Source organism: Aulostomus chinensis, chromosome 15, assembly GCF_037954235.1.
Source record: "Aulostomus chinensis isolate RoL2024-O1b breed Wild chromosome 15, RoL_Achi_v1.0, whole genome shotgun sequence".
In the NCBI taxonomy this organism is placed as follows: Eukaryota; Metazoa; Chordata; class Actinopteri; order Syngnathiformes; family Aulostomidae; genus Aulostomus; species Aulostomus chinensis.
The window spans coordinates 12,848,973-12,871,542 of NC_141334.1; the positions used below are offsets into that span (position 1 = coordinate 12,848,973).

A 22,570-nucleotide genomic window follows, 5' to 3' on the forward strand; every position below is an offset into this window, starting at 1 on the left:
GTTCCCTCAGCAAATATATGGCTCTGTAGCCCTTTTATCCCTTATCTTACAGTCTCGATCTTTTGAACAACTGGCAGCTCATTTCCAGCGGAGCAGAGGCGCCCCGGCCTTTTTGACACAAGAGCTATTTTTTTCTCATTCCATCAGGGTTTTATTAAAAGTGTGGAAACACCAACACATCACTCGCCTCACTGCAGTGGAATGCACTTTGATGCCATACAGGGGCATAACAAGGGGCGACGATAGCCTTGAGGTTAGACGGGTGACCTTTTGACTGGAAAAGTGCCAGTTTGAATCTGTAGACTGGGAAAATGTGGAAAAGGAAGCTGATGTAACACCTTCTCCTCCCTCAGCAGGTACACCTCCACGCTGTTCAATGAGGCGCGTTACTGCTGCCTCATCATAACAGCCAAACACCTTCTGAAGGTCAAATTCAGGATGATACACCCCTGCAAGATTTCAGTTGTGTCTTAAGAGGAAGGTTACAGCAACTTGAAAAATAGAGGAAGAAGAGACCAGCATGATTCACACATTTACTTTGGCAGGGAACATACTGAGGCCCTGATATGTTCCCAGTTCATGCGCCACACAGGTGCCAGTTTGAACCAGTTTAGGCTAAAGCGCAGAGGCACATCTCTCTTTTGTTAAATGACTGAAGTAAATTAAAGGACACTGGCTAGGATTACTAGCACAGAACTAATGCTACAGTTAGTGAAGTCAGTAAGGTTGAACGCAGATTAAAGACTGACACAGCGGAAAAAGCTGAAAAAAATCGGGGGAAAAAAACCTGGCTTCCATCCCAGGAAATGGAGCCTGTGGTAACATAACGTGCTGTGTTAGTGGGTGGGAAGCCAGTGTGTGACATTAATATGTAGCAGCGCTGGTGACTCCTACTGGTTCTTCTGTCTGCTCTGACTAATGCACTCATTCATTTGTCTCGGCAGATACCAAGAAGCAGACGATGTTGTGCCTGACTAAACAATCTCACCGTGAGGCCACTCTGTAACTCTTTGGTTCCAGTTATCTGACAAAACCAAAGGCTGGAAATTTTCAATCCAAGCTTTTAAATCAGCATGGATGAAAATTCCTTACAATATGCTCTTTTCACAGCTGCGTTTTGACATGCTAGCGGTGTAAAAAGAGGAGTCAGAGATCAAATGAACTGTGGTCACATTGTATTTAGTGAATCAGAGCCGCTCCAGTAAACCAGCACACACAACAGTATGGTCTTTCTGGCTCACCTGAGGGCACAAATGGACGCTTCACCCGCAATTTCTATTTCTCCCTTTGCGTACAAGTGGATGTTTTTTCCCTCCTGCATTTTTGATTCCACAATGCTAAAATAGGCACGTACATTTAGCTTGAAACTAATGGCAACTGGCCTCTAACGACAGCAAATGAACATCTGTTAATAAGCTCTGATGCACATTGTCTGATAAAGTCTACTTCTCCTTCACAGTACCACAGAACACCAAGTGTTTGTGGTTCACCATTGCTGGTTAAAGAAGTTACCAGATTAGACCCTGCACTTTATGTTGTCGTTAGCCATCAGTCACCATCAGCCTCAAGCTAATATAAGTAACTGGCTCTTCTTACATTCTTGAGTCACAAAGAAGTGATGCATATGGGACAAAGCTTAAGTCACTTCTTTGTACACTTTTTGGGTGAAGTAGCACTTAATTGATATGTTTACTGTGTCTACTGTGCAATGACGTATCAACTTAGCTGCTGTGAAAAAGGCGAAGCCAGTAACTACTGATGTGGATCAGAAACGATGTTGCCTTTTATCAGTCAGTCCCCCTACTTTAACTGAACAATTACAAGTTACATAAAAAAGAAAATATTACAGTCAATAGTTTACATCTAGCTTCAGTTTTGACTTCTTATTTTTCTGGCAGTGCTATTTGGCTCAGAATCATCACAATCAGCACAATTATGACCTTTTGACATGAAGGTCAACACAAGTGTTACTTTAAACATTGCCTGGCCATAAATGTGATTCTGGTATAGGACACAGTGACTTACTTTTAAGGTAATTTAGCTCTGCGTCTTCTAAGGAAGTGGTAGAACAGATAGTTTTAGGTGCATGACAAAATGTCACGTAGATGAAGGCCCTGGAGGAAGTAGTGCTTGTCCCTGATTTCCACCTTTCTCATAAGCGGATTAACAAATATTGCAGTTCCAAATGTCATGTAATTTTCTCTATTTTATATATCATCTCTGTTTTGACAGTGCTAATCTTGTCTATAATATGAGATGGGATTTAAAGTTTATTCTGTAGGTATGTATTTATATTTAATTCCAGGAAGCGATGCAGGCCCGAGCCGCACCTCCTTTTCAATACAGAAACTTCAGAACAAATGAGATGAAAGGAGCTTTGTGATGAGAGAAAACCTAATGTAGCGTTTGACTTATTTAGACACAAGAGGTTGTCTTCATCAGTGACTACAATTTAACACCAAATAAATCTGTTTTTTCCTTTTAGGAGAGATGGATTTAAGCTTTAAGTGACGGCAAACGCTATACAAGGCAGCTTTGGTTTGTACGCAGCTTGATGATGTCAGGTCAAGGTCATTTACTGATGCCACAAAAGTCAAGAAATGATTGCCTTGGGTGAAAGGTTGGAGAAGTAAATAGAAGAGCCTGACCCGGCCCAGAGACCTGCTGAATTAGCTTTAGGACCAAGACAATTATTGAGAGGCACGGCGCACAAATCAATGAGTATTAATGAAAGTCGATGACCTGCAAGCGGAGTAGAGAGACCCTCTGGAAGTCTTCTGGATTCCACAGATGAGGAAGAAATACTGTTACACACTAGTCCTCATGCGGGAACTACTGCTGTGGTTGTTGCAACAGATGAAGAGCCAGATTGGTTGCAGGTTTTGCTCCGTAAGCACTGCTTGATTGCCTTCCCAAGTGGTTTCAAGGAGGTGTAATTTGCTGCAGAGGTCATCAATATGAGGTTTTCAAAATCGTGACAGGCTACCAGCGAGGCGCTCGGCAGGAGACTGCAAAACGGTTAGACGTCGCATCGCATCCAATAAGCTTTGCCCTCAGGCTGCAGTTAGCATAAGCTCTGAATATGTGTGTGAATGAATCACGGGCATGAATATGGGGGATGAGGAGGCAACCGGGAAGGTGCTGTTGTCTGACTGCATGTGTCATTTTCTTTCATGTGGCGACATTCAGTTATGAGTATGTAAAAGAGGCAGGTCACAGGGGGATCACGTGTTCATGCTGGGAGATCTGAGTCAGGAAGCAGGTGTTTCCCATGTTTAAGAGGCAAAATGTTAGTATCTGAATGGTCGGGGAGACTAAATGAAATATTGTTCTCCACCTGGAAAGCTCGTCTTGACAACACTCAGCTTCGGTTGAATCCTGTTTATCTGTAACAACGGGCCGGTTCATCAGAAAATGAACACGCAATAACTTTTTGTCGGACAGTAGCTTCTTTGTTATGTGGTCGCACGCACAAAAATACTTAACTAAAAATGTAATAAAAGTTATAAATAAAACCAGCAGCTATATGGTACTGTAAAAAAAAAAAAAAATGGTGCCGTTCATCTTGAGACTTCATGGCGTCGTATTAAAAGTACACAAAAAATGATCAAGTAAAAAAAATAAACATTAAACCTTCCCGGTAACCTCATCAACAGGATGATGCAAACTGCTACAATAGCAGTTACAAAATCTAATACACGGACAAAGATGTAAATTCTTGTGGAAAACATAAAAATACGTATGACCCGGTCACTCTTATGAGGTTCGGGCTTTTTCCCCAGCCTCTGCTTTTATCAGGACAACTACTTCAGTATTTCATTTCCTCTTAATCGTAAAATATTGTGAGGTTAGAGGATGTGACATTTTCACAAGGAACAGCAACATCAGAGGAGTAGGAGCACTCGGCACAGACGCAAATATGCACTTACAGTACATGGATATCTAATAGCACGCATACCATAGCGTTCAGTGGAAAAGAAAAACTCAGACTGGAAAAAAAAATGTTTATTCTGGTTGTGAATTTAATGTTATAAATCACATGCATAAAAATAGTTTTGATTAGCTCCGTCGTGACATTCGCTAAAGAATGTGGACGTTTTTTTTCTTAGACTGAATCAACGTTAATTCATCATTGCTGCGCTCTGCAGCAGATGACATGAAGCTCTAGCAAGTCATTGAAAAGATGGAAGCCAACGTTTTCATCACACACACACACACACACACACACACACACACACACACACACACACACACACACACACGCAGCCAGATGTAGATTATATCAAAATTTACTGGTGACGCTGCTTTCACTGCCTGCTGACTTTAGAAAGTTACCATTTCCCTTTATGAGGAGTATGTTGAGGGAGAAAGCCAACAAATATCTAGACTGCATGGACACTTGTGAATATGTCATGTGATTAAAGGGGGAATGCTCCTGAGCTCCTCTTTGATTCATCTTGTCCATGTATATTCATATCTGGTTTCACGTCTTGACAGTCTTTACATGAATATTGATTCTATGTTCTTTTTTTTTAAATTTGTTTTGTTGGATAACACAGGTACAGTTATGACCATCTGAACCTTTTCTTTGACTATTTTACATAATGCAGATTTTATGTGAAGTGTAGTAAGTTTTCATTCATTTTTACAGCTTCATAACTGTTAAATGGGAGGAATTTTACTGCTTTAATTCCTCAAGCAGTTTTGTAACAGGAAGATGAACTCTATAAATCCAGCATACATGACTTTCCATGGTTTAGTTTGGGATTTTTAAAAGTTACAAGTCAACTGATGGACCAAATTTTGTAAGCCCCATGGGACAGGAACGCCAGAGGAAAATGAACTATTATAAAGTGTCGGGAATACAGCAATGACAGCTAATAATCCATCCATTTTCTTCCGCTTATCCTGTTATGGGTCATGGTTGGGGGGGGGGGGGGGGGGGGGCTGGAGCCTATCCCAGCAGCTTTTGGGTGAGAGGTGGGGTTCACCCTGGACGGGTCACCAGTCCATCACAGGGCCAACACATAGAGACAGACAACCATTCACACTCACAGTCACACCTACAGTTAATTTAGAGTATCAATCAGCCTCGTCCCCTCTTGATGTCTTTGGACTGTGGAGGAAGCTGGAGTACCAGAGAGAACCTACACAGGAACAGGGAGAACATGCAGACTCCACACAGAAAGATCCCGTGCTGGAGCCGGGGCTCGAACCCAGAACCTTCTTGCTGTGAGGTGACAGTGCTGACCACTGCACCACCGTGCCACCAACAGCTGATCAATATAAGGAAAAATAATGGTCAACGGCAATCAATCAATCAATCAATTATCAATCAATCAGGTTTATGCTGGTGCAGCACTAAATATCAGAATTAGTTGCTTTTATTTGTCAGTACAGAAAATGAAAACTCTGTAGTTTTAGGACTGTTAGACGGTTAAAAAACACTATTTGAAGACATCCTATCGGCCTCAGAGAAAACAGAGAAAGCATTCTTGACATTTTATAGAGTAAATGATTCCTCAATTATTATGGCAGATTAATCGATGAAATGAATCGATGGCTGCAGTCATTAATTATCAACACTGGCCTAAATGTTTAATAAGAGGTTGTTGTTGTTGTTTTTTTAAAGTCTAAGCTGCTTCTTGCCAATCAGCCTTGTATTTATTAAAGAAACCCTAAAGGTGGAAGTAGTGAGTCAGGCCTGAGTCCTGCTCCTGTCCAGGTTCCTGGTGAACCGGCTCCCCCTGGTGGCGAGTTCTTTTAACCGCTGTTAATTTGACCCTAAACTCTTAAACTATTAACATAAACAGAAGAGACAAATGATTTGATCCATGTTTGTTTAATTGGAATGCTTATTTTTCCTCAATGACACGACAACAAGCCAAAACAGAGCACATACTGTATCTCACCTACAGACACCCCCCCCCCCCCCCCCCCCCACACACACACACACACACACCATGTTTTCAAGCCTCATGTCTTTTATACAACTCCGGGTCGCTTCTAGACACTTGTACACAATCCAGTAGCAGACAAAAACTGTCTCCAGGAACAAGTAAGGCACACACACACACACACACACACACACACACATATATATGTATACTATTTAACACAGCACACAGATGTGCAGAGCTTAAGACAGCAGTAATCATCAGATGAACACAACTGACTCATGAAGCTTTAGTATGAATGGTTTCTTTCGTTGTAGGACCTGTGATTGCTTTGTATAATACTCAGAATAGACGTGTTCAGTAAAGACGGGGTCCGACAGTGGCGACAGCAAATACAAGAAGAACACAAATAACGAGGTAAGAGATTAAAATACCGTGGATCGTATAACGGGGTCTTGAAATATATGGATATAATGTATAGGAGAGAGTGATACAAATACTACACGAGGGAAAATAAAAATCCATCTGTGGTCGTGAGGGATAACTCCATCAGCTTGGAACAGAGTAATGAAAAAAAAAAAAAAAAAAGACCGTCTGGACTACTTCACAAAATTTCTCAAATTTAAATATTAAGAGTAGTTTTGGATCGCATAATGAGATAAATATATTAGATGGATGTGTTAGAAGCTTTGCGTGTTAAGCAGCAGAAAGGGTCAGGGGAGATTATCACAGTCAGAAGCATCTCATGAATATGTGTAGAGGCATTATTTGGATTTATATTCACTTGTTTAAAAACAGAAGCTGACGTTCTACACCAAAGCAGAGGCTCGCCATCAAACATGCATTCTGCAAACAGCGACGTCAGGTTTGAGTGCACCAGTGGTCTACCATGTGTGCTAGAGATCCTCCGATCTACCGACAACCGTTTTCTATGAAGCCTAAATACTTTCATACTGAGCCCGAGACTATATGACATGATATACATAAAGCATTGAGAAGTATCACAGTTTGTTGTGCTAATTATCTTATAAGCAGGTGATTGATGCTCTCAGCAAAATCATAGTGTTATTTATATATATATATATATATATATATATATATATATATATATATATATATATATATATATATATATATATTTAACACAAAGGTCTCTGCAATGCATCAACATGGTGGTTCCCAAACATTTTATCCTGTCAACCAGGAGTCCTTCATGGAGTAGTTTTAGGGACCAGACAGGTGTTTTCATTATTTTAAAAGAAGAAAACATGAAAGAAATATCAGAAACAGATGCAATGACTCTGTATCTATTTTTTTTCCTTCTTTTCTTCTGGAAAATTGTTGTGTGACCGTAAGATTTTTGGGAACAGCTGCTCTGCAGCAGACAGACTTATATCATTGTACAACGTTGATTAGCGCTCAGTTGTTGTGCACAGCTAACGTATTAGCAACAAAGAGAAGAAATTAGATTGTGTTTTTCTGTTTTGTCAGACTAACACTATGCACAGTTGGCACAGCTAACACAGGGAAACACATTTTTATTTGTACGACAAAATTAATGTGTGTTAAACTGCAGTTGCACTCAGTCTCAGAATATCTGATGACGTTCATTCCCCTGCAGTCTCAGTCTCTAGTGAGGTCTCGCTCCAAACCCACCCTCCACTCAGGAATGGGATCCCACTCACATCAGGCTGCATCCCCCTCCTCCTCTGATGAGTGAGGTCTTCCTCCTCCTCATACCGGGAGCATGTCTCCCCCGTCTCCCACGCTGGCGGGTGAGACATGCCTCCAGACAAATGTGCTTCTTGGCCACGGCCCTCAAACCAGTGACGCCCGTCGCTCCTCCGGCGTCTCCTCCAGTATCTGAAGCAGCAGGTCACTGAGGGGCTTCGCCACTGTGCGGTAACCTGTTGACGTCAGGTGAAGGAAGTCAAACATGTCCTGTGGGCTGATGGTTCCGTCAGAGTGGACGAAATCCCCCGTCACATCCAGGAACTGAGCTTGGCCCAGTCGCGGCAGCCAGGAGCGTAGGAAGCCATTGATAGCCGCGTTCTTCTCCCTCAGGGGGTTTGGACGCTCACCTCGGGGTAACAAACCCTGAGGACGACAAAAATCAGCTTCAGGCTTAAAACACATTTTACATTTCTGTATCATGTCCAAAAAAACAAACAAACAAACAAACAAATTCAATTGGACAGACAGTTATTCTGCTTTCTCGTTTATGGAAGATTCTACACTTTGATCGACAGACTGAAAGCAGCATTCGTTTTATTAAAGTTGCAAAATAGCAAATCTCTGTCACACTTCTGAGTCTAAGATACAAGCAGCCAGAGGAGTTCCGTCCCCATGGTGACTCTGCAGCTCCACCTTGCTAAAGGGACTCACTATCGCCTCTTGAGGCGCAAACTGGTATTTCTAAACACAGCCTTAAGCATTACTTATAATTGTAGCCTAAACAACTACTGACGGCCAAATTAACACGGCAGCATTGTTAGGAAAGACCTGTAAATCAACTTACCAGTACTACGATCTTAGCCTTAGGTAGTCTGGAGGTGAGGAGCTTGGCAATAGACAGAATTCCTCCTGCAACTTGCTCTGCTGTGTGCTGGTGATTGTTGGTTCCTACCCACAGCACCACCACCTGGGTGAGAGCACAGAGAGACCACCGCGCTCTAACCAAAGTAGAACACACTGGGCAGGGTTTTGAGTGTTTTACTGAGATATTATGATGATACATGCAGCATCTATGTCACTACAGCACAGTTTGGGAGATAGAACAGGCTGCTGCTGCTGCTGCTATAAACACACAAAGTCTCAACAAAATGGCTGCTGAGGTAATGTAGTCTGTTCTGGACAATCCACACAGGGAGAAAAAACAGAGAGTACAAGGTCTCTCTGTGTCAGAGAGACGTGTTTTGAGGATTACAGAAGTAAATACGAAAGGAAGAGATTGTTTTGGGAGTGAGACGTTACTGTTTGTGCAAATAAATGAAAGGGTTTTGTCCTTAAGTGAATTTCTCAGCAGGTTGGTCTGACCTTGGGACGGATGTTCTCCAGCTCTCCGTTCTGCAGCCTCCACAGTACATTACAGGTGGTGTCTCCTCCGATGCCGAAGTTAAGAGCATGAAGAGGTGAGAACAAATCCCTCCAGACCTGTCCACACAAAACAAAGAATTGGCTCCCTCCAAAAACAGATGTGCCATCTCTCATTCGTCTGACCAATCTACACGGCCTACTTGTATGTTTGTGTCTGACACCACAGCCCCTCGTATGTTCCACATATCAAATTGTTGTATAAATCAACAGTGGTACATTTATTCTGGGTATCCAGACAATCAACACTTATATAAGCAGAGGCTCCATGAATGCACCCTTTGCTTTTCAGGTTACAATACAGAAGTCTTTTTGTTGCAGAATTTTATCTGAATGGACCCTTCAGGCAATAATTAAAGGGGGGAGGGTGTTTGGACAGAAATATGACTTCACAGTGGGCTTCCACACATATGAATATACAGAACACAGTTCTTCCCATTCAAACTTTGCATCGCAAACATTCCCACGCTGTGCCCTCATTTTAAGACTGATAAACATCCAGAAAATCTGTAAATATCAGAGCACACGGCGGTGCAAACGATAATATGGACCATCCCGGTCAAATGACTCTCGCTGAGGCCTGGTGAACAGAGCTGCAAATGTATCACGATAAAACGTTTGATTTCAGCCTATCATAATCAATAATCATGTGACTGACCTATTTTACCTCTCTGTTTAACACTTTCTCAGTCAGACTTCTAAAAACGCCCGCACCAGTGAGCAGATCTGACCTTTCCAGAGCCAGTTTGGACCGTTGGATTCACGATGAGACCAAACAGCTGCAGCTGTACAAACTAATGCTGCACCATGAATCAAATGGTAATCAAAGCCTGTGCAATTATATAACCACAAAGAATGCCATTATTATTGTACAAATCACAAGACCTTTTTTTTGGTATTTATTAAGGCTATCAGGTGATACATTTCTTATCTAATTACTTACACTTCTGTAACTAATCAATCAAATATAAATTTTGGATGGATTAATTACTTTTTTTTTGTAAATTCTTTTTTTTCTACATTAAATTAATACAAATGTTTTTTTTTTAACTTTACCATATATTTAGCGATGTACTTATTTTGAAAGTGTGCTGCACAAAGCTTGTTTTTTTGTATTTTTTAAGCTAGTTTACCTTTACATGTTTGAGCTGAAAAATACTTTCAAGAATTAGCAGTAACTTGTGCGCATTTTTCAGCAGCTGAGCTCGACAGTGCATCCTGATAGACGATGGACTGGCTCGTCTAGCTGCAGCGGTGCGAGTTGTCATGTTTCAGAATGTTGCACTTCCTGAATCTTAAGTCAAAACTGGACTTGTGTGTACCAACTTTCTCACTGCTGTTGTTGTGTCACTTGTCGATGATGCAAGTGACAAACCAACCTGGTACATTAGATCTCTCACGTTTGCATTTGAACTGAACCGTCACGTTATTTCAAATCCTGTTCGTATTGATGAAGTGTGTACTGCTGATACCTCGTGGTATTGTTCACTGCTCCTCTTGCCACACATGATAAAATACAGAGTTTGATGGGAAGTAAATGATCTCACAAGCACTCAAACTTTGCAGAAAAGTAAACATCTCACCTCGTACTGCTGCATTAGCTGAACCATAGAATCCCCCACAAAGAGCACGTCTGGTTCACCATCTTTGCACTCCTGCACAAACCTCGTATGCTGTAAAAACAACACATGCCAACTCGTCAGAACAGAGTTTGAAATATACTGGGGTTCACAATCGTCCCCAATTGCAAACCAACAGGATTCATTCACGTGTAGTATCAAGACCATTCAGTCCCAGTTCTGAGTTCTTAGATGTTTGCAGTCAGACTCCTCACTGGCCACACATCGTCTGACAGAGAGCTTGGAAGGCAGCAGACTGTCTCAGTCCTATTAACTTTGGTGGATTAACCTCGGACGGACCTACCAGGAGGTAATCAAGCTAGATCAAGCGACGCTCTGAGAATAAGTCTTGTTGGGGATGGTTACAATACATGAGTCTTTTTATAATGATCAACCAACAAGTTCATTTGTTTGAATATTAGAAAAACATCATCAACTGATATTGTGCAGATGAGTCATGCTGCCTTTGAGAAAAAGACAATAATCCAATCAAGCAGAGAGCAAAGCCATAATCTGAAGCAAAGTAGGGAGATTTACATGTCAACAACTGGGATATTAGACACCGGACACCGGAATGATAACGACAATCATGGTGCCAATCCAGATTCCATTCCAGGAGTCACGCTGGATCATGGATGATGTAACGAAGACGTGACGACTCACTGATCTTACAGTCCACATAAACTGCTTTGGAATACGTTTAAATTTCATGCATTTGTGCATAGGCTCTCACATCAGAATCACTGCTGGCAGGTGTGTGTCAGAATCAGATCAGAACTAAAATAATGCAGATTGTGCATGCCTATTGACGATGCACGCATGTGTGCATCTTGACTAGATTAAATGTTTTGTTTGTCATTTCTTTGTCAAGGTTAAAACCACTGGGACTATGTACATTTTGTTCAGAAATGCAATTTGTTTATCATTTATTTTGATTTCTTGCTTATGCTGTTCATTGAGTATTTATTTTTGTTTTTGCCTTTTTGTAAAGAGAATTATAAATAAAGTTCTTGTTAAAATTGAATGTTTATTATGTGTGAAATGGGTGAAACCAATGAGAGTCAACAAGACAAACTTCTTCCTCACAGTGGGACCTTGTCCTCATTTTCATAAGTACTGGGAGCTTAAAACAACCGCTGTGAAACCACAGTGCCATAACCACCGAACCACTCCAGTGTGCATGGAGAATGTGAGATTTGCTCTGATATATAAAAGGGATAACCACTTCATGCCATAGAGTAAGACATATTCATTGAGAGATGATTAAGTTGAATACATAGAGAAGAAAATCAGGTATTTTTTCTCCCGATACATGACGATAAAGATGCACTTATCCTGAGGTATAATAATGAGAAAGAGTACCAACCTGAGACATCCAGCGTCCATCTCCTTGTACATCCTCTACTGGCTGGGCCACTGCAGCTGGGTTCTCGTCATCGCCGCTCATCCTGCAGGGCACAACACCGTTTACTCACATAAAATGGTACCCGGTCGCACTGAAACGGGTGCAATCTATAGGGTTGGAGGTGTTTTGGGTCAGTAATTTACTGCATGAGGAGGAGAACATCAGCACCAGATAGCAGGGTCCTGATCCATGATGCAGCAGCTTAGCAGGAGCTGACCGTCTGGCCTAATACGGATCTAACGTAAGACTACTTTCTCTTTCAAAGCGGGTGATTATACCACGAAGCAGATCGTATTAAATCCGTTACCACGGCTGCTATTTGATGTTAGCTTGCAAGCTAGCTAAGCACTGGTGACTGCTATTTCTGCAGCTGACACTTCACGTTAGACACGCCCGTCTCTAACAAGAACCTTTCCAGTCATTACTTTGATATTAATTAATAATGATAAAGATAAAAAAACAGACTACCTGGCAGGGTGTAGGCCGTCTCTTATCGGCTCCCTCGGCTAAGGTTTTCGCTTCTGCTTCTCTCGTGACTGCTGTCCCTGCTTGCGGTGGTGGTCGATGTGGGGGATGCTCGCTAGCAGCCGTTAGCTGACTCTAGCTAACGAGACAACAAAAGGTGTGTCAAAGCTACAGAGACTGTTGAGCGGTGAGAGCGCCAAACTGCTGGCGTTAGCTGTAACACTAGCGGATAGCGGGGACCTCACCGGAGTTAGACGCCCTGAAATTAGCCTGTCAGGCACACAGTCCTTACCGACGGCGTAACTTTACGTAGTTAAAGAGCACTTACTTCTTAAGTTTGGTACACTAAGTGAAGAAATGTTACACTTTCTTTTTTTGGGATATTTGTGCCCCAGGTAACGCTCTTAATATAGATGATACTCCCTGAGAAGTCACCCTAAGTGTCAGAAACCCCATGGAAACATCTGGTACCGCAATGAATCATGGGTGGGCGGCTGAGTTGGAGGACATTTACGAGTCCCAAATGAACTTCCTCTCCACTGTTATGGTTGTCGGGCATCCGCACTGGCTGGACAGTTTAAACACTGTCAGCAACACGCAGTATTTTTTTATGTGAACGGATAAAGAATCACTTTCACTTCTTCTACTTCGCGATGCATCATGGTCACGGACGTCAAACCTGACTGACTCAGAAAATACCACGTTCCCAAATCCAGAGGATTTTCATTAAGGCTTCATATCATAGTCACTTAACAATAATAATAAGAAATAATAATAATTGAAGTATATCACAAATATTAGTTGTATTCGACCCTCACCTGTTGACAAATTATTAAGGCCATGAGATATGACTTCCCATCTCACCTCTTCTTTTTGTATAATTTTTAGTTTTTACAAGTTATATCTCATGGTCTGATTTGTTTTCTTCTCTTTCTACGGCCATTCCAGGGCTCCATATGCTTATTCTAATAATAATTTATAGAGCATTCAAATTGCTGACAGATTTATGTTTTAGTACAGAAATGAGATTGTGGCTCTGAAAATCTTCATCATCCATCTGCTTTTAAAGCAGATTTTTTTTGTAATCCATAGTCCTGACGTGCCTTCTTTTCTTTGTTGTTTTCACAGCCACTTATGTTTTATAATGTGTGTCATAATTTAAAATAACCTCTCCATTCTTATAGGCTTTTAGTTAAAAAAAACTGCCTCTTTATAATATTTGTGTTTGTTTTTGCTAACATACACACAGAGCTTAAATGCAGTGTGATTGCACTGTGGTATTAATATATAATATTAATATGAACACTGTGAGAGCATCACTACATCTGTAGCCCACAGCACAAGTGCATTAGGACATTTGTTGCAAACTGATAAACTGATGCCGGATGTCTGTACAAAAAGGCGCTAAAAATATTCAATGATTTTCACCAAGGACTCTTGCAAAAAAAAAAAAAAAAGTTTTTAGCAACATTTAGCTCCCATATTTTACATCTAAATGCTGTTATGATCCATTCATCACCAGACCATTGACTGGGATTTCCCACCTGTGTCCTCTTCTGCATTATGATGTCACTACGCCTCCTCAGTCCCAGTGGATCACATCATTTGCAGACAATTTGCTTTATTTTTGGAAGTTCCTTTCTGAACTACTAGATTTTATAGTGAGGACTAGTTTGGATGCATTTGATCAAACCTATCATTGTCTCATTCTATTTAGCATGTCACACACAAATATACCAGTGACCTCAACAGAGCAGTGACACAGTAGACATACTTTATTCTTGATACATTCCATTCCATTCCATCCATCGTCGTCTTCCGCTTATTCCTTACTAGTACTAGGCTGGAGCCTATCCCAGCATCTACGGGCGAGAGGCGGGGTTCGCCCTGGACAGGTCGCCAGTCCACTGCAGGGCCATTCACACTCACAGTCACACCTGCGGTCAATTTAGATAAGTCAATCAGTCTAGTCCCCAAATTGCATGTCTTTGGACAGTGGGAGGAAGCTGGAGTACCAGAGAGAACCCACACAGGAACAGGGAGAACATGCAGACTCCACACACAGAAAGATCCCGTGGGACTCGCACCGGGAACCTTCTTGCTGTGAGGCCACAGTGCTAACCACTGCACCACCGTGCAGCCTTCTTGATACATTCTTATGCACAAATTTGCACTAAAATGCTAGTGTTTATTTTAGCCCTCATTTTAGTCTTACAGACAGGAAGATAATTTCTAGATTTGTAACTCCTCCTCCTGACATCACTTTTATATCATGTAACTATCAATCAAAAAGCCTTGGAAAGACATTAATGTTTCAAGTGGTTACACAATAAATGTTGGGAAGAGTTGTTACAAACCCTACTACTACTGTCTACTACTAAGTCTCAAAGTTCTGTAAATTTTTTCTGTAAACATTTCATGGATGAGGTATAATGTTCTTAACTACACCTGTGAAAAGGGCCTATTTTATGCTCAGCTTATGTATTTTTTTTTTAATATTTGAAATGTCACGAACACGTATCATTTGCTTGCTTGAATTACTTTTGTTGCTTCTCTATGTAATACAGTTACGTGTCCACAAGATGGCGCCAAGTCAGCAAAAATGGCGTTTCACCATAATGAGTCCCTTTGAAAACCGGAAAAAAAGGGTACAGAGGTTAGTTAACCCCAACCTAAATGCTTTGTGGGACAATGGGAGGCTAGGGAGGAGGTGTGCATGGGCAGGTGGTGGAGCTGGAGCAGGCCAACAAGTTAAACGAGCGGACGAGTGGACTAACGCCGCCCATCAGGTGTGTTCTGAGGTGACTCATTTTCAGCTGGAGTGCAGACTCAGGAAAAGTGTCTCTGCGCCTACAACCTGCAGGGACATACATGTTTCCGCTTAAATAAAAGTGCATGAAGGGCCTTTCACCGAGGAATAAAGGGAGTTGACGCAGCTTAAATGTCTTCTCTTACGTGTCAGATATGGACTTTGCTGCTCTTGGGGGGCTTGGTGTTGCCAGGTGAGTTTTCAGAAACTTCCGCGATAGTCCTTAATGCGTGGGAGTGTGTGTGTGTCAAAGCGCATAACCGGGTCGGCCTTCTTTTTCTAACAGCCTGTTGAAATTATTTTTGGATTAAAAAAGCTTGTCATCTTTGTACCGCCGATAAAGTACAATAATAAAATTCTGAATTAATATTGTGAGCTCGTTGGCGTGTTGGGCGACAATTAATGGAGGAATTGAGGACGACTACTAGAGGTAGAAACGATTTTCTACGAAAAACTACAAAATACAGTCGTAGGAATACAAATGGTTGAGCTGCGTCATAAACTTTCTAGCTCAAAGACGTGGGATCATATATTCTACAATGTATAGCTTCCATTAGATGACCTTGTGTGGCTGTTTATTTAAAGTCCCCCTGCAGTCAAAAATGTGTTTGTGCTCTTTTCCCTCCAGTTAAATATTTGCCGTCAGTGTGCAGAGTTTGATTTAAGAGTGGACATTTCCTTGGTGCTCGCTGCTAATCTGTGTGTCGTGGTGAGAACCAGTGTCTCAGATTCACCAATCATGACTCTGTACAGAGGTGGGAGACGTCTTGTGTCCAGCGCTTAAACGTGGGAAATGACAAGTATTTCTATGTAATCTGGAGTTGTTGTTTTTTTTCATGAAGGAGAAGAGTTGATATTGTATTTATGATATTAATGATGTAATTAGAGTTTGTTTTCTGCTCCGTCAAACACAAATCACACTAGTAATGAGAATATTTGTAGATGTTCATGTATTGAGGGGAACTTACAGTGAGAAGTAAAAGTTTCTACATTTTTTTTATTCAGCCTTAAAATTCTGCTTATTTCAAAGCGAAGAGAGAACGAAGAACAAATGTCCTCAACTGTAAGGACTTTGTCTCTGTCCCTATTTTAAGCAAATGCTGAGGTTTTCAAGATGGTGACTCTCTGAGCCGTCCGTCTGTGGATAAAAAGGCAGACGATGCTTTTTCTTTCTAGAACAAAATGCCATCGGCATGCTCATACTGTCCTTCACTTAAACTTTTGTTTAAAATATGAGAACATTCCTCTCTGGAACATGTGGGACAGTAGTTCTGTACTCAGCAGCATTTTCTCTCAAGTCCCTTATTGTGTCTAATCAGTTCCTCTGACTGATGGTTGTTTGCTTTATCCCTCTCAGAATGTGTGGAACTACATACACATGAGGTTTGGACAGACGGGGAATTTCTGGCCTGAAGTTTAAGAATAATCTTTTGGCCGATACCAAGGTGTTTTGTTTGTTTGTGTATGTTTTTTTTTGACACTGGTTAGATCAACTTTGTTGCAGGGAAACAAAAAACTAAAATTCAGTTGCAAGCATTTATTGAAACTACATTTTTCACATCAAAACATAAACATCGGCCACCGCCACCTGTGAATGATCTCTTATTTACTATAAAAGTTTCTCATACTGATGAGAGCTTTTTTTTCTTCTTTTCTTTAGAAAATGTCTTAGAACGTTCAAACGAGTAAATTGACGCGGTTTCACATCCAGCATGACTTTAAAGCTTAATATCTGAGTAGCATGAAACAGCGTTGGACGGCAACGTTGCACATCATGTTGGGAAATCTGCATTATTGACCTGATGTCAGTAAAACATCCGAAAAGGTGACAAAACTGTATTTTAATGGCACTGGCAAAAAAGGTTTAGGGTTTAGTTGAGAGTGCTAGAGATGGAAAACAGTCAGTGCCAGATCAGATTGTTTTGCTCCTGCAAATGGAGGATGTGTTTGAACAGGCCGGCTTGTTAACACCTTCAGTGTCAGGCTGGCAAGGAGAAGGGAGTTCATTCTAACGTGATGCGGTTGTAACGAGAATTCACTCATATAGACGATGATCGTAGAGATTGAGCGATTCAGAAATGTCTGGCTAAAAGCAGCACATCATCTGCATAGAGCGTTTTTTTTTTTGTGATCGGCTCCCTCTAATTCTTCATTCATTTAATTCCACATCTTTACCGCCAGTGGCTCCAGAGCCCACGGGCACTTGGCACGGTCAGAACAAGAAGCCTCGCCATCTGAGATTTATACAATACTCACTTCCCATTCTGCCGCGTCAAACCTCTTCTCTGCGTGCACTGATGTGGCAAGTGTCCTGGTCGCTTTGGTTTTAGAGTATTTGACAATCTGTGTGTTACATTATGTGTCTGTTGTACCATAATAATAATAACTAATGATGATAATAATGATACTACTGTTGGATCTCAACACAATATGTTCTTGATTCCTGTGAACAACTGTAGGCTATAGGTTCAGAGACTCTTTTAATCAATAAAACAATCAAAAAATATACGTAAAAGTAGGTACATTTCGACGAACGTATAAATATTGGACCTTTTATGTAGAATTAACGGTTACAGCTTGCTTGCATAACAGAGGTAAAACTTAAATGAAATCAGCATGTTTTTATTAATTCTTGAATATGTTGTTCAGATTAATGTTCGACATGTTATGCTGTCATAATAATATCATGTCCGTAGTGATGATTGATTAGTACTACTATTTTTATGAATCTCCTTAAAAGCCTTTATAACATTAAACCAGTCCCATTAAAGATTATGATTCTGCAGAGTTCCATTTTCCTTCTACTCTCATAAATTTTACCTTAAGCCCCTCCGTTGAGGGATTACAGGATGTTCTTGGCTTCTTCTTTGGTTTAATAGAAGGAATGTTTTAATCCTCAGGAGGAGTCTGCGGAACTGCTCATCTCTGTGGCTGACGATGTGGCTGGGATTTGGTAAAATATTTTACCGTACCAAACCACCTGATAGAAACATAGAACCAAATGGCACCGGACTCTGTAAGCAGGGTGGGGAAAGTTGCTTTTAGGTTCACGGGCGCTCTGTTTTCAGACAGTCGGTGCTGAGTGGCTCTGTCTGACCCCCAGTGATTAACCTGTAGCAGAGAAAACCCCTGCTTCATAAGGTCACATCGCACAAAACCTAAAGCTGAGTTTAAGGGAACGATGCGGAATCTATTTCTCTCGTTCGTGTGGGGAATTCATGTTGAGAGTTCATGAATCAGGTCTTCAAGTGGCGACTGCAGAATAGATCTTTGGCAGGTTGGAGCATTTAGAAAGGAACTCCATTTTCATCTCTGCGATTTCTTCTCACTTTTTGGGTTTCGTCAGTGGAGGGATGAGGATTCGCTCTCACAGTGCTTTCTTGGCTTTTAGGTGTGCGACATGTCAGTGGAATTGACGTCAGTACGCCGAGTGAGTTGGAGGTGGTCAACGGGACAAATGTGAAGCTGACCTGCACCTTTCGTTCAAATCTCCGGGTGTCACCCCAGACCGTTACAGTGTCCTGGAACTTCCGTCCCCTGAATTCAGGATCAGATGAGTCTGTGTGTACAATTTGTGTGTTTTTGTTTGTGGGGTTTTTTTGGGGGAGGGGGGGGGGGGTCAAAATCCCTCAGGATTTTCATAGAATTGACCCTTAATAATAATTGTCCAGTAAACAAGCTAACAGCTTGTTTGGTTCATTTTGTGTCGTCTTGCATCAACAGCTGATGAACACATTGACCTCAAGTCTTTCTCTTGAAATGATGGCTGATGTTCTTTTAAACAGATATCAGACTAATGTTGTCATTGCTGTTTGCCTGTCAGCAGGTTGGCAGTAAAAACACCCGCGTGAGTGAAAATTAGATTTAAAAAAATTCAATACATGCACGTGAATCACGGGGCGAAAACAGATCATTTCTCTTTGTGGTCTACGTTATGAGACGGGGCATGACGAGAGGGAACGTTTGGAGGTTAGAGTGTGTGTTGTTGTGTGTTCATTTTATTTTGGCGTTGGAGTCCTGCCTCTCATGTCCCGTCTTTCCTGTGTTCGAGGCCATCGCTTCTGGTCTCATTTCTCGTCACACATACTGTAGAATGTAGATAATGTCACATGACATTTTCTTTGATTTCTCTGCAAATAACTCTGCCGTCTGTGTTCTCTGAGTGCCCCTCTAATGATCAAACTTCAAAGGAGTGAGTTGAGGAGGAAATCCTATCACGCTTTGACAGAATTCTTGCACTTCATCTGTGGAAAAATGTGTTTCTGGTGTCAAAATGTGATTTGCAGTTCTTAATGTGACCACTAGGGTAAAAGCCCAAAGAAAGAAAACACTCGCTTATGTTTTACAGTGCAATTTTCTTGATGTGTGTGTGTGTGTGTGTGTGTGTCTCAGGTATTTTACTACCACGAGACACCATTCCCTCCTCAAAGCGGCCGTTTTAAAGGCCGTGCAGTGTGGTCGGGAGATATTATGAGATACGATGCCTCCATCACCCTGCACGAGGTGCCTCCCACTTTTAATGGCACCTACATCTGCCAAGTGCGCAACCGACCAGATGTGCACGGCAGGAGCGGCGAGATTATCCTCAGAGTGGTTAACAAAGGTAAGGTGGTGTACATGAGGACTCGTTACAGACACGGAGCAAATTGGCAGAAAATGAGAAGAGTGGCACGTTAAATCCCAATTATTTGTGCATTTCTTTGTCGTATTTTGGGTTTCATCATCTTGCTCAGGCCAGTTTAGAAAGTGGGATGGCCATGGCATGAAGTAGAAGGACAGTGTGTCTATTTATTCATTCATTTATTTATCCTGAGGTTATCGCTGTTTTGTCCTCTACTCCTGCTGTGACATAACTTCCCAACTGTTATCCCTCTTTTCCTGTCTGCTTGCCTGGAGTTTCCCTCTCTGAGATTGGCATGCTGGCCATAGGAGTGGGATGCGCCTGTGCTGTCATCCTCATCCTCCTCGGTATCTTTGTGGCGGTGAGGCGCCACAGGAGAAGACACGTGGAGGACGACATAGAGGTGGAAACACGAGTGCAGGAGTGGAAGGACCCGACAGTGTGGTGAGGCCTAGGGAGCCGGAGCTGCTCTACTCCTCCTCCTCCTCCTCTTCCTCTACTCCTCGGGACTGGTGTGGCATTTGATTGGCTGTCGGGACAAGAACAGTAACAGTTGGGGAGGAAAGTGGTCCAATGTGAACCTCCGTCAATAGTTTATGTTCCTCAGTATTAGAAAGCTAATGCACTAGTATTCCCAGTTTAGAATAGAATTAGTATTTATATGTTTTTACTCAACTTTGCCTGTAGTTGTAACTACAGTCATTTGAGTTGTTAAACTGCTGAGTAGGAGAAGTGAATATAGAGGAAGTGCTGTTTTTAAGAGTTTTTCAACGTCACTTCACTGCAGCAGTTTTCTTCACTTCTGTTTTCTTCCTTAGGAATGTTTTTGTGATGATTTTTATTGAATAATACTTTTAATGAATCATCGCTTGCGCCATATCATCAATTATACATCTGAAGAGCATTTCAAACACAGCTCTGCTGCAGTGAATTGAGTTATATCCTGTCTTTTGCCTGCTTTTGGGGGTTGTTGTTATGTTAAGGGTGGAGAATGTTTTTACTTGTGAAAACTTTAACCTGGGCGTCCGACCGGTGATAACAAGCGAGGAAACTAACAGATCAGAGATCTTTGACCCCAGAGAATCATGAACTGGGTTTTGTTTGAACTGTGTGTGTGTGTGTGTGTGTGTGTGTGTGTGTGTGTGTGTGTGTGTGTGTGTGTGTGTGATGACTTGGATGGGGGGTGGGGATGTGGCTGTGTCAGTAAACCTGAAGAGGCCGTGCATCTGAAACTTTTGCCAGAGAAGAAAGAAGTTGATTGTTCAGATGATGAAGAGTCTGAACCTAGCAGTGGAGATGATGACAAGGAAGAGGACGGTGAGGAGGAGGATGACGATGAAGATGACGATGATGATGATGATGATGATGACGATGACGACGGTGGTGGTGGAGGTGATGATTAAATCAGGACATTTCCGCTTGTTTGAGTCATTCACGCCGGTTTGACTGATTTTTCAGTGCAGCAGCCACTGAATCTCCACTGAAATTACAGAAAAAGTTCTTTTTTTTTTTCATAAACGATGACATTAAAAAGGCACCATTCTACCCAAATGACATTCTAAGATGTTAAGATGCTGCCTTGTTTGCACATGGACGGTGGAGACGGCCACACAAAGCACCTCCCTGCACAGCAGCAGCAGCCGAACACACGGATTGTTTGTGACGACTGTAGCCTTGCTTATTCGATGCTAATTTGACTGGATTCTCACGCAGCTGCTCCTGGATATTAATTGCTTTGGGGCAGTGGTGTGTCATGAATTTTCATGTTGAATAATGGCGTATTGATCTTTAAAAAGCAAAGCTAGTTTAACATTGGCTCCATACCAACATCAGTCTACAGTGATGCACACAGTGTTTGTCCTCCCTCCTCCTAAAAGCACCAGGATAAATTAAAGCTCCCCTAACAAACAGCTTTTAACTGCCATCGTGCATCTTAGTCTAGATGCTTCCGGAAGAGAAGGGGTCCTCTCATTAAGTCCACAGTTACAAATGAAACAAAGCAAGGCGTTTACTACAAGTGTTGCACAAGAGATTTTCTATAAGCGGAACTCTTTTTTTTTTTTTTTTTTGATCAAGTCCAGAATGTTGTCATAAATGTGTCATTTTAGCCACGTTGGAATAAACTTTTTTTTTTATTATTAACTGGCATCTATTGTATATTTTTGTTTGTTTTGTTTTGTTTTGTTTTTCTTTTTTAATGTGTCTATTGTTCAATGCCTGGTAAAAGGAAGTTCCTGTGGTGCACAAACTGGGCGTGCCAGAGTAAAATACCAATCATAGGCCACTCCTGTGAGAGTCACGCAAAGCTATCAGCCAGTTTTACACTCACTGATCTGACTCAGTAGAAGTCACAATTGAATATTTGCGTCATATTTGATCAGCTTGTCTTACAAAGATACACTTAGATAGCTGGTATGTATCCAGGAGTGGGTTGGAGAGCTTGTTAATTTTTTTACTGCTACTGAAGCAGAACCCAACTGTAACCATTGAAGAAGCTTGTGTCACGGTAAACATCAACCCCTGGTGGTATCATTGATCTTTTTATGACAAAATTTCTCTGTTGACTTGATACATGATCTGCCTGGTTTCTTATTAACTTTGTGGTTACAGATAAATTAATCTGAAGTGCACTGGGACTCCAGAACCTGGACAGAAACCTCT

General features: G+C 41.6%; 2 protein-coding genes across 4 annotated transcripts; one reads left to right on the forward strand and one right to left on the reverse strand.

Moving 5' to 3' along the window:
- Positions 1 to 5,939: 5,939 nt before the first annotated feature.
- pafah1b2 (platelet-activating factor acetylhydrolase 1b, catalytic subunit 2) lies at positions 5,940 to 12,911 on the reverse strand. Of its 3 annotated transcripts, none has more exons than XM_086226915.1 (7): positions 12,808 to 12,911; positions 12,483 to 12,618; positions 11,976 to 12,057; positions 10,574 to 10,663; positions 8,934 to 9,050; positions 8,416 to 8,538; positions 5,940 to 7,994 (listed from the first exon to the last, which is right to left on the reverse strand). In XM_086226915.1, exons 3-7 carry the CDS (start codon positions 12,054 to 12,056, stop codon positions 7,716 to 7,718), a joined length of 690 nt encoding a protein of 229 aa, XP_086083041.1. In that variant the 5' UTR covers position 12,057; positions 12,483 to 12,618; positions 12,808 to 12,911; the 3' UTR covers positions 5,940 to 7,715. The 3 variants fall into 3 exon arrangements, with proteins under 3 accessions (XP_086083041.1, XP_086083040.1, XP_086083039.1); XM_086226914.1 differs by having other exon boundaries at positions 12,725 to 12,857; XM_086226913.1 differs by lacking the exon at positions 12,808 to 12,911 and having other exon boundaries at positions 12,483 to 12,718.
- A 2,363-nt stretch (positions 12,912 to 15,274) lies between these two features.
- mpzl2b (myelin protein zero-like 2b) lies at positions 15,275 to 21,449 on the forward strand. Its single transcript, XM_086226911.1, has 5 exons — positions 15,275 to 15,481; positions 18,680 to 18,849; positions 19,681 to 19,891; positions 20,185 to 20,353; positions 21,114 to 21,449. Exons 1-5 carry the CDS (start codon positions 15,421 to 15,423, stop codon positions 21,310 to 21,312), a joined length of 810 nt encoding a protein of 269 aa, XP_086083037.1. The 5' UTR covers positions 15,275 to 15,420; the 3' UTR covers positions 21,313 to 21,449.
- Positions 21,450 to 22,570: the final 1,121 nt, after the last annotated feature.

Bases quoted from the DNA above. Each gene is read 5' to 3' on its own strand.
- pafah1b2 (XM_086226915.1), bottom strand. From the start codon at position 12,056: ATGAGCGGCGATGACGAGAACCCAGCTGCAGTGGCCCAGCCAGTAGAG. The intron at 8,539-8,933 runs GTCAGACCAACC...GCTCTCACCCAG, and splicing joins TGGAGAACATCCGTCCCAAG to GTGGTGGTGCTGTGGGTAGG. The intron at 7,995-8,415 runs GTAAGTTGATTT...TGTCGTCCTCAG, and splicing joins AGGCTAAGATCGTAGTACTG to GGTTTGTTACCCCGAGGTGA.
- mpzl2b (XM_086226911.1), top strand. From the start codon at position 15,421: ATGTCTTCTCTTACGTGTCAGATATGGACTTTGCTGCTCTTGGGGGGC. The intron at 15,482-18,679 runs GTGAGTTTTCAG...CTTGGCTTTTAG, and splicing joins GGGGGGCTTGGTGTTGCCAG to GTGTGCGACATGTCAGTGGA. The intron at 18,850-19,680 runs GTGTGTACAATT...TGTGTGTCTCAG, and splicing joins ATTCAGGATCAGATGAGTCT to GTATTTTACTACCACGAGAC.